Raw genomic sequence first — 12,418 nt, forward strand, 5'->3', positions numbered from 1 at the left:
GTTTCAATAAAATAAAATTAGCATAGTTATTGGTCTGGTGTCCATGAGTCAACAGGTGGGAACATACGATGCAGTTGTGAAGAAGAATAGTTGTTGAGAGGTGAGAAGAATGTAAATTCTCATAAATAAGATTGGGCCATGCCATTGCCCTGTGGTTTTTGGTAGTATCTTCAGCAAATGCATGTGTCGTTCTATGACTTTGTTCACACTGTATAGTACCAGTTTAGATTCATCACTTGGACTATTGTGCAGATAAATTGGACTAACCGACCATTTTTTGTGTACTCACATTTCTACTACCATATTCCTCAAAATTTATTATCATTATTATAATAAGTGGATTTTTATAGGTATAAGTCCGATATCATATGCACGCAATTGCAGAGACTAATCCATCGAGTCGTGTAGGACCATAATAGACGACAAATTATTTCTAAGAGATTTAGCATTGATGTATGTCCAGAACTGAATTCGATAATAGGATAGAATTTGAGTTATACTGTCATAATTTTGATAAATGTTATGGTTATGAACTTATGGTCTTGCACAATTTGTCGCAAAGAGACATAACGAATCTCCATCAATGCTTTGGTCACAAACAAATGAACTTGTCAATGCCATGCCCCATTCACGTTAGTTGTAATGAGTCAATTATCTACTGCTAGAAATCCCATTTACGAAACTACCACAAACCATTATTCAGATTAGAATAACAACAAATTCATAGAAAATTCCAAGTAGTTGAGGAAATGTTCTTTTTAGTGAAGGAATGGTCAACGTTCACATCCCACAAATAAAATCCATCCATGTGGATAGAAAATGGGACCAACAAAAATTGAATAGCTGAATTTTAGGCCTCTTAAAAAGAAAGGTTATAAAGTTCAGAATAGACATTAAATGCATTAGAGTCAAAGTTAGGTGTAAAGACTAAAGCGTATTTAAGTCTGAACAGCAGTCAACCCACTTCAACGTGTTCATAGAAAGAAGAAAAAGAAGGAAGCTAAATAAAGTTATAAACAGACCTTTTTTCACCGAGCCCATGCAAATAAAGCGAGTAGAGCTTGAATTATGGGAGACAAACTTTCTTTAAAAAGTTCAAAATTAACTTTTACATACTCTTTACATTCTAAAATAAATTAATGATTCATAAAAGAAATTATCTTATAATAAATGATTTGTTTCAATTTTAAATTAAAATTTTAATTAATTTATATATTACTTTTAATTTATATTTTGTATTTATGATAAAATATGAATATCATAATATAAATTTAGTATTTATCTAGTGTTGTTTATGATGAGGAAATTGTTAAGGAAGTCTTTTACATGCAAACACTTTAATAAACATGTTACTAAGAGTTTTAAGATTGAGATTTAGGGATTTATAATAATATATACCAGAATGATTTGTAGTCTTCAGCTTAAAAGAATTCTAGGGTTTAGAGATCATATAATATTCTTTTAAAGACAATTGTTTTAAATGAAAAATGTTAAGAAATCTCACCGTTTATTATTTGTTTATCTGGAGAGATCGGTTAGCCCTTATCAAATGTATTAATAGGGTGGAGTGTCTCATAGTTCCGATGTCCTAAAACCTTCTTATAAGACAAATTTCTTATAAGGTAGATGCTAGTGAATCTAGTTGTCCATCTAATATGATTGTCACCGGATACTTGGTCGAGCTTAATTTGATACGATGTTATACTGTGACCATCTGATGATCCTAAGGTTCTAGATCGTTGTTTGAGTATAGATGCCCTCAACGTCCTTTGAGGACAACTTCCATAATCTAACTACCTTTGTGATATGTTGGTCCTGAGTAAGTGTGCAGATAATAACGAGATACCTCAACCCTTCATACCTAGTGTTATGACATTGAAAGGATTGAACCTTAGCTTAGACCGGAGTGGTATCCTCTAAAGCTATAGTCGGTGGATTTAGTTTGTGGTTTTTTTAAAGTTCTTCAAGTTAGTAGTCTTTCCATTAGAAATGGGTGCAACTATGTTCTTTTACGAGGTCTAGTGGGGTGACTTCAATAAAGGGTCTTTGACGTACACTCAGAGGCTAATTACTTTACATGAATCATTAACCTAACGATGTTCTCAACAAGAAGTGACATCCTTCCAAACGGCGTGTGCGTCGTATGTTGGTGCTTTCTTGACCTTCTTGGATCCTAGTGGACGGATGTGGGATTGACAGGTGTATTAATTCCTTGAGCCAATTGAGGAGGCTTTCTTAGGGACAAAATAATTGTCATTACCTGACTTGATGATTTATATGTGTTATTAGCTCAAAGATCTCTTGTATCTCCCTACACATATGTGTGATGACGTCTATGACCCTTCAAAACGTGATTAGAGGTAGAACATTTTTTATTCATGTTAGGTCACAAATTGAATTTGAATCTTGTATGTGTCATTTATGGTGTTGTTGAAAAGTCTTTTCTCGAAAAAATCCTTAAAAAATGAGATTGATCTGCCATACTGAGGTTTTGACCGCATACCCTCTTTTAGTCTTTGCTACACCTTATTTTATGTTTTCTCTATTTTCTCTGAAATCCATGTAACCTGGAACTTCTCCTCCAAGGTTTAGACATGTCAAAATCTCTAAGTTAGTCTCTTTTGCGCACACATTTCACTTAACGCCCTTCTTGTATCAAAATTTTATATGGTTTTTTAATCATTGACAATCATCATTGAAATGAACATGTGCTTATACGCAGCATGTGCTCATTCTTGCCCTAGTTTAAGGATTCTCTTTATTGAGGTAAATTGATTAATTTAGAGTCGTATACATCTTAAAATATCTACATCAATCATAATGTTATTATCTCCCTAATTACAGAAAGAGATCACATGCTTCCCTTTCACTCCAGCTATCCCTCCCACCCTTTATCCAATGCTCATAATTAATTTTAAAAAATTGAAGTTACTTTGAAAAGAAAAAAGTATGCAGATCAATGGCTAAGATGAGAGTTGAATGGGAAGCACCAACAAATAAATTGGAGAGGATCCATGTAGCTAATTATCGTTATCATCCCTATTGTGTCGGTGTTGGTACGGTAGGGGTGACATCGTTGATTAACGAGACAATGTCATTGTAATTGGCAAAGATGGCCGACGATGACATTGTCATTGTAATTGACAAAGAAGATTGACGTTCACAATTGAGAATGAGATGAAGAGAGAAAAGGAATGTGAGAGAAAGAGGACGAGTTTAAACGCATACTAGAAGAGAAAGAAAATAGAAAATTTAATTTTTTATCAAATAAATTTTTAATGTTAATCTTTAAAAGTGAATAATTAAGATATTACAGATTTGAATATATGTGTTAAATTGAATGTTTTACGTATGAACGGACCGGGCCTAAATGGCCTAAAACAAAGATAGTAATAAATCATAAATAAGTTGGGTGTTTGCATATTATTTAGGATAAAAAAATGAGAATTTCTCATTACACCCCTTGATTCTCTTAGGTACTTGGCGAAATTTCAATTTTGTCCCTACTTCCGTAGATGCACATCCGGAAGCACCTTTTTTTTTGGAAAAATTTGAATTTTTCCGGAGGTACATCTACAGAAGTATTTTAAACTAGGGTATTTTGGGAGAAATTGTAGATTATTTTAGTTCAAGGAATTTTCCGTAGGTACATCTATGGAACAATTTAGCGCCAGAATTTTCCGTAGATGTATCTAGGGAAGTATCTGATATGTTTAAACCAGGATGATCACTCCCCCATTGTTACCTTTCTTCTTCGACACTCACTCTCACCACCCTAAAAATTCCTACACCATCAATATCATTTTTCACTCAAAAGCTTCAACTTTTTAGTGCAACAAATCAAAGGGAGCAAAAGAAGACAAAATTTTAGGTAAACATTCATCTTTATCTGTTGCATTGCTCACATTATCAATCAAATTTTTGCAAAAAAAAAAAGTAATGTTGCTTCCGTAGGTACATCTATGGAACATGTTAAAGATGAACACGTTTCGGAGGTGCATCTACAGAACGTGTCTATGCTGTTTTTTCCAGCATTCTTGTGATTCTGTGTTATTTGTGCTATTATTTATAAAGAGGTATGGTGCACCCCGACAATTTCTCAAGAGAATTAGTTCCTTCCGCAATTACTTCTCCGAATGTTGAAGGGGTAGTCGTAAAAGCGGTAGATGTCGGCGGTGACTTTAATAACAAGCAAGAGTTTGATGATCGTGAAAGCATGTTTGCATGGATTCGTAAGAATGCAACTAACATTGGTTTTGGTGCGATAATAGGAAGATCAGATAATGGTACGACAAGAAGAAACACTTTCGTAACAATGTTGTGCGAAAGAAGCGGGAAATATCATCCTCCTCTAAGGAAGTTTAAAAGAGACAACACTGGTACTAGAAAATGCGAGTGCCCGTTTAAAATCTGTGGTTACATGGTGGCTAGCAAGAAGTGGAAATTTAGTATTATTTGTGGTTTGCATAACCATGACATGTGCGGAAAATTACAAGGTAATCCTAGTGTATGTCGGCTCAATCCAAAAGAGAAGACATGTATTAATGACATGTCCTTGAATCTTGTCCAACCGAAAAATATACTTGCCACATTGAAACGGAAGGAACCTGACAGCGTATCAAATATAAGACAAGTGTATAACATCTGGTACTGCAATAATAAGGCGATTATGGGAGATAGAAGTGAGATGCAACAACTGTTGAAGATGTTGGATGATAAAAAATACGTGTCGCGATACAGAATTTGCGACGATGGGGTTACGGTCCGAGATATTTTTTCCCGACAGTGCTCCTTCTCGGATCTACCTACAAGACCAACAAGTATAGACTTCCATTATTTGAGATGGTTGGTGTTGCATCTACCGAGAAGACATACGTCGTTGGTTTTGCTTTTTTGGAGTGTGAAAAAAGGATAATTTTAGGTGGGCATTAGAGGTGTGTCAGTCACTTTTGAAGGAACAAGTCGATATGCCCAAGTCGATTGTTACGGACCGCGATACCACTTTGATGAATGCGGTGGCAAAGTTATTTCCTTCTTCTAATGCATTACTTTGTCGATATCACATAACATGTAATATGAGAATTAAGGTTAAACCCGCAGTTAGGACGAAACACGTAAAGATCGAACATGGAAAATCGGTGAATCCCGGTATGATTGTTGAACAAATAATGGATGCATGAACTCGTATTGTAAATTCTTCGACAAAAGAAATATACACTGATTCTGTCATTCAATTTCGGAAAGTGTGTGAAAAGTATCCTGATTTATTGAAATATGTTGAAAGCATCATTCTTGATAAGGTGAAGGGGAAGTTTGTGTGTGTGTGGACTAATAATGTGCGACACCTTAGGAATACAATCACAAACAGAGTTGAATCGGCACATGCTAGTTTGAAAAATTGGTTAGCTAATAGCAAGGGTGACTTGTGTCGAGATTGGGACACCGTAAATCTGATGATTAAAAACCAACACAATGAGATACAAACCATATTTGGTTGGATCATTACAGTGTTGGGACATCGATTTAGAGACAACATTCTTTATTCTCAATTAATCGACAATATGTCTCGGGTTGGGTTGAATTATATTTTTCACGAGGCCAAACGAGGCAAAATTGTCGGTTCCGATAGCGCAAAGTGTAGTTGCACTATTACTAGAACGTATGGTCTCTCGTGTGCTTGTTTTATTTCTAAAAAGGTGAGATTAGGTGAGGCTATAAGAATGTACGAAGTTATCCCTCATTGAAAAAGACTTAGTTTTGATGATGATGATTGCATTGAAGGAGAAAAATCGAATATCTCTATTACTTCCGAATTGGAAGCGGTACAAAAGAGGTTTTCGAAGGCCGATGACAACATGAAACTTTATATTAAAGAACAATTGCGAAATATTAGGTATCCTGAAACAACTGACATGAAACCGCCTTCTCAACCGGTTAAGATAAATGGTGCACCAAAGAAATTGAAGCCTACACCGAATGACAACTCGACTACACGGACTTCTTCATATTGTGAGCACGTCCATAAACTTTTTTCTGACTCACCGACTCCAAAATCTCCAAAATCTCAAATAATTTCAAACAAAGGAGCTCGCATAAGCAAACCGCCTCCAACACCCATTCCGCCAAAAATTCCAATCATCAAAGAGATGCCTATTACGCTGAAAATTCCATTCATCCACAAGATGCCAGTTTTTATGCACCATTACATCGAGCAGATTGTCAATTTTGCAGGAGACGGTAATTACGATTACCGGGCCTTCTCGGCGTTGCTTGGTAATGGAGAGGATAGCCATATGCTTGTCCTTCATCAACTTATCTAAGAGTTGAAGACGCTTAAAGAGTCGTATACGCTGTTATATGGAGAGGAAGTTAAATTTGAAGCGGTTAACGAAGCTCTTGTTCCTTGGTTGGGCGCTTACGCCCCGGTGTCAAAATGGATGAGATTCCCGAAAATGGGACATCTCATTGCATGAAAGTATGATAGGGTGTGCATTGACTTGACGCGTTATGGTTTTTCGGAAACCTTTTTCCCGCTCCGCACCACACCGACTATAAATCCAAATGATTGCATCATGTGTATTGGATGGCTTTCAAAAGCGAGTCACTTTGTGCAAGTTTACTTGAAACTGGGGTGCCCCATACCACCTACATCACCGGAATGGGCGCTTCATCATACCGAAGATGTCGTTACGTGGCCGGATCTTTTTGTTGATAGGATGCACGAATTCGAAAGATTGAACAACATCGAAAAGGAATCGAATAAGGAAAAGTCAAAATTGAAACCACTAATAGATTTAGCCGGCGACAGTTCTTTTGATGTATTTTCTAGTTTCAAAGTGTAATATATGCATTCTTTAGCATTGCGATATAATCAATTTTTGTCAATTATAACATTGTACTCTTTATTTTGTATTTTCTTTCTCTACTGCTACTACTATTTAATTATGTTTTGTTAAAAAAATTAACATGGAAACTTCCACAGATGTATCTACGGAAGGCTTTTTTAATTGAAAATTTATAACATTCTTCCGTGGATATATCTACTTAACATGTTGTGACAGAAAATGAGTGATCCATATTCACCTAGTTCTTCTATAAAATTGGGGTTTCTAATGTTGTATTTCACACAAACACAAAAATGCATCAATTTGAGTACAACGTTTGTTGGTATGTCGCAAGTGTCTCCTACTCCGACGGTAGAACACCCGGGCGGATGTTCAAACTCAACGAGTATACCTCGCTCGACGTTATCATTGACGAAATTCACTACCACATACCTTACAATGACAAACGAAAGGTTGTGAAGCTTGAGTGTCGTTCACCTTCTTTTGACAACAGAGGGAACGTTGTTTACAACAACATTGAGCTCAAGAACCGAGAGGATATTTTGGCGATGTGGCGAACGTATTTCGGTTTCGAAGAGAAAATACCATTCGAGTTCGTAGCGATAATGCACAAAACAGTCAAGCAAATCTTAGAGATGTGCAAGTATCCACCGGTCTATTGAGATGTAATATTTAATTTGCTGTTGAAATTATCGATGTAGTGTCGATTTTAATCTATAAATGTTGTTTTATCCCCCGCAATGTTGATTTCCTGATTTTCTGTGTTTGGATTGTTCTGTATGTATGCCTACGAAATTGTGAAAACTTCTCCTTAAAATAACGCAAGAGAAAAATATTGTTAAATGATGTTGATCTGAATTAATATCAAATCGAACTCACATTAATACTCAAATTTGATAATTGTACTTACAACATGTCTATGGTTAGTGCATAGTAGTACAACCTATTATAAAGTGTCGATACTAAATAGAAATGTCCCTAGTCACAATTTTGAATATTGAGATAAAAATGGAATTACCAACCATACATCGTATCTTTTGGCTAGTAGAAGCATTTACTGTCCAATAAAATAGAATAGATATGGTAGTACGGTATAGTCAGAGTTTGGTAAGATGGCAAACAGCTTGGAAACAGTAGTCTTTAATGTAATTTTTGAACTTACCCTTTGGTACTTCTAGTGAGATGCATAGAACAATGGTGCATTATTTTTTACCACTATCATCATTCATCACAATCAATTTGAGTTTGCTTGTGCTTACATAATTAAATCATGAGTAATGAGTAATAATAAAAAGTAGAAAAGACAGCAGTATGGGTAAGGCAAGAAGAAAACAACTCCGTTACGACGACGTTCTACTTTTTCTGCTTCTTCTAGCTCTAATATATGTATGGTAAGGTAAATCTAATAAATAATGTGATATTAATAAACTAAAGAGAATTCTACTGCCATAGTAGTCACAAGACTGCCAGTACAGAAACTCTTACTTGTTTTCTAGCTCTTGTCTTTCGCATCCCCGTTTTGAATTCTCTCCCTCTCTCTATTTTTATAGTACTAAAATAAAATATCACATGATACTATTTTTTCTTATAAAACCTCTTCAAAGTCCACTTCAACATTTTCAACTATAACCAACCAAGCCCTCATTTCTCTCTGCTACATCGCTTTCTACTTTTTCTCACATATCACTAACTCACTCTCTTCCTCACAATTCAGATTTTGAAAACAAGAAAATGTCGGTGAATTTGAATTCAAGAGGGAGATCAGGAACCACCACCAGAGAAACCAGTCCAGAGAGAACCAAAGTTTGGATCGAACCAAAACCCAAAACCACCAGAAAAGTTTCCGTCGTTTATTACCTTTCCCGTAACGGCCAACTCCAACACCCTCATTTCATGGAAGTTCCTCTCTCTTCACCTCACGGACTCTACCTCAAAGGTACGTCATAGGCTAATTAAATTAAAAAAGTTTAAGTCTCTTTTTCTTTAATATTTACATTAACATTATTAATTATTCTGTTACAGATGTAATCATTCGCTTGAACTTGCTCCGTGGGAAAGCCATGGCTACTATGTACTCATGGTCATCTAAACGGTACCGTTTTTCAAACAAACTACTCTTAAATTCAAATTCCTATAGTTACTATTGTCATTTGAAGTTAACGGTGGAGTTTGAAAATTATATATATTTCAGGAGTTATAAAAACGGTTTCGTTTGGCATGATTTATCTGAGAATGATTTCATCTATCCAACGCAAGGTCAAGACTACATTCTCAAAGGATCTGAGATTCTCGATCATGTTGCTTCAACCACTCAAACGCCGTTTGAGGAAGAATCTGATTCTCCGGTGGTGATTACGCGACGGCGCAACCAGTCGTGGAGTTCGATTGATTTAAATGAGTATCGAGTTTATAAGTCTGAATCGTTGGGTGACTCGGTTGGAAACATTGCCGCGGATGCGTCGACTCAGACGGAGGAGAAGCGGAGGCGGAGAAGAGTTGTGAGAGAGAAAGAAGACGAAGATGAAGATGAGAAAGAGAAGAATGAAATTGAAAATGAAGAAGTTGAAACGGTCCCACACGTTGAATGTAATGAAAATCAGAGTACGGAACTGAGTAGGGAAGAGATCTCGCCTCCACCGTCGGATTCAAGTCCAGAAACTTTGGGAACACTTATGAAGGTAGATGGACGGTTGGGATTACGATCTGAGGTTATTGCGAAGGAGAATCCGACGGTTGAGAGCTGTCCTAGTGGAAGGATGAAAGCTTCATCGGTTCTCTTGCAATTGTTATCGTGCGGTGCGGTTTCTTTGAAGGAGAGTGTGAGTAAAGATCAAGGGTTCTCATTACTCGGGCACTACAAGTCTAGATTACCCCGCGGAGCAGGGAATCATAACAATGAGGGTAAAGAAGTAGGGACATTGATGGAAATTCCTGAATTGAGTAGGGTGAGATTGGAAGATAAAGAGTATTTTAGTGGAAGCTTGATTGAAACCAAAAAAGTGGAAACTCCTCTTGCATTCAAGAGGTCATCTTCTTACAATGCTGATAGGTATGTATCATAATGAATTTGACAATAACTTCTTTTTTTATATAGTAAGTCAATTGCGGAAATTTCACTTTAAAGGGATAGCGAGGGTTTGATTTCGCGCCTTTGTATCTGATATCTCTGCATAACTGAATAGACGTATCTGATATCTCTGCATAACTGAATAGACGGAGTTGTCTGATCGAGAGTAAATTTGATTATTTGAAAGAAATATTAAATTAATTAATGGTTATACACCATGTGATGCACATCGTTATACTGGACTTGGTGGAATAAAGTTTGTGCTGTCTAGTAATTAGCAACATTGGAAACTGTAGACATTGACATTCATATCATACTAGTACTAGTTTCAATTAAGCTGCATTGGTTCAATTAAATTAGTGGTTAATTTAAGCATCTAGAGATTGAAGATCATATAAAATAATGTTGTTGGAGTTGAAAATATACTAATATACCAATATTATACTTTAAAAGTTGTATAGTTTTAAAATGATCATGTTACTATTACTGTATATAGTACTAATAATATAGTTTTGTGGGTCAGATTAGGATGATACTCTAATCTTTGTCTGTTTAATGTAATCTTATGTAAAGTTTAGTTAATGTTTGCTTCAATAAGGATTCAATCTTAGAATGATTTGTCTAATAATTGAGATATATTTAGAAAAGTTGAAAAATTTATGTTAGATGATTGTAAAATAATTCAGGGATATTTAGTTCATTTTTAGAAACAACATTCAAACATACTGCCCTATAAAAGACATTCCGAAGTGGTCCTAATTTAGAACATTATAAGTTATTCTATAAACAATTCTCTGAAGTAAACTACAAATCTAATGGCTCATGGGTTATGTTATTTTAGTGTTGGTGTATTATACATAAATTTGGTTTGCCATTGAATCTGAAATTCGTTACATCTTGGACCCCAATATGAAATATGAATCTGAAGTTGTATACCTTTTTATTTAGTTAATGTAACTATTGATTTCTCTAGCCTTTTACTCTGGGTCCCAGATAGTTGTCAGTTTCTGTGTATGGGGTCCAATTGAAAGCATCCAAAGAGTTTCATTCATTTTCAATAGATTAATAACTTGTCAATTTGCATCCCTAAATAAGTGGGAAGTGGATGAATAAAAAAAGGAATTTTGGTCGGGTCCAATGAGTACTTCAAATCTTCAATCAATAGTACATTTGATTACAGATATTTCATTATAGACTTTTGTTCTGATTGCCTTTTATATTGAATCAATCATGCACTTCCAATTTTTCATGTTATAGTATTAAAACTAGAATTGTTTGATATTATGGCTAAGTCTAAACTCTAAAGTTTTGATTCTGTGTCTGTTTGCAGTGGTTCCCGGTTGCAAATCACGGAGCATGAAGAAGATACGGTGCGGGCAAAGTGCATACCAAGGAAATCCAAGACACTTGCAACAAAGAAAGAAGAGGGTGCTTCAAGTTCCATGGATAGAGTTTGCCGTAGCCAACATGGAAGCAAAAGATTTGAGGGATAAGAAATTAAAAGAAGAGCTAAAAGAAGTTAAATTAGTGATGTATAATAAATAGGGTAAGTACTAATTTGCAAGTCACATGCACAATATAGCCCAATGGACAGATACGTTAAGCAAGGATTAGCAATGTGATTAAAATACTAGTAGTTTGTTGTAGATCTTGTCCATTGTGATCTTTATGTTTTGGCCAAAAGACAATGCTTGTAACGGATGTTTTCTGTTTCTGGCTTTTTGTGTGGCGGTGATAATTGCTTTTTATTTATTTATTTAAATTATTAACTGAAGTAGTATTTAACAATCAAATGTGTTGACCCTGGTAAGATGTGATCTGTTAATATACTTTCTCATTGATCTGTATTATGTAAAATTTCTCTCAAAGAGCAACTGGTGCCAAACACAATTAGCAATATCATAATTTCTGTAGTTTGACAGGGTTTTACCAGTGTCCTTCAAATAATTTAGATTGCTTGCAAACTACGTTTTTAATCTCCAAAAATATATGTTTACATTTTAAGAAAAGAAATGATTGCAAAATCTGCACATTTATATTTTACCAATGGATGACAACACAATATCTTAATGTGATCAATTAACTGTGGCATTGCCTAGACTAGGCTATCATGAGTAACTCTGGTCAGTACCAGTAGTGGTGATTCATTTAGTTGGGCTGAGCCACTACTTAGCTGGCTATTTGAAATGAATGCAATCATATACAAATGAAAATTTCTTTACCCACCTTCCTATGGGGTCAACCCCAGCGAAAAACCAAAACTGCCTCTGCTTCGGAGATTCATCTCCGAAGTTTTTTTTTTTTTGAATTTTTTTTTAACTTCGGAAATGCATCTCCGAAAACACCAAAAAAGTGGTGTTTTCGGAGATGCATCTCCGAAGTTAAAAAAATTTAAAAACGTAAATATTTTCGGAAGTTCATTTCCGAAAATATTCCTGCATATACAAATTTCCCTCCTTCACTATTTCATCATTTTTCTCCAAAACATCTCAAAACCCTCTCCAAA

General features: G+C 35.4%; 1 protein-coding gene across 1 annotated transcript; it reads left to right on the plus strand.

Annotated features, from left to right (window-relative positions):
- Window positions 1-8,318: 8,318 nt before the first annotated feature.
- Window positions 8,319-11,673, plus strand: LOC131638631 (protein SOSEKI 5-like). Its single transcript, XM_058909201.1, has 4 exons — window positions 8,319-8,781; window positions 8,868-8,937; window positions 9,037-9,894; window positions 11,243-11,673. The coding sequence occupies exons 1-4, from the start codon at window positions 8,577-8,579 to the stop codon at window positions 11,403-11,405; spliced, it is 1,296 nt and encodes a 431-aa protein (XP_058765184.1). The 5' UTR covers window positions 8,319-8,576; the 3' UTR covers window positions 11,406-11,673.
- The last annotated feature ends 745 nt before the right edge of the window (window positions 11,674-12,418 follow it).

This window comes from Vicia villosa, unplaced genomic scaffold (genome assembly GCF_029867415.1).
Source record: "Vicia villosa cultivar HV-30 ecotype Madison, WI unplaced genomic scaffold, Vvil1.0 ctg.002354F_1_1, whole genome shotgun sequence".
NCBI lineage: Eukaryota > Viridiplantae > Streptophyta > Magnoliopsida > Fabales > Fabaceae > Vicia > Vicia villosa.

Bases quoted from the DNA above. Each gene is read 5' to 3' on its own strand.
- LOC131638631 (XM_058909201.1), top strand. From the start codon at position 8,577: ATGTCGGTGAATTTGAATTCAAGAGGGAGATCAGGAACCACCACCAGA. The intron at 8,782-8,867 runs GTACGTCATAGG...ATTCTGTTACAG, and splicing joins TCACGGACTCTACCTCAAAG to ATGTAATCATTCGCTTGAAC. The intron at 8,938-9,036 runs GTACCGTTTTTC...TATATATTTCAG, and splicing joins TACTCATGGTCATCTAAACG to GAGTTATAAAAACGGTTTCG.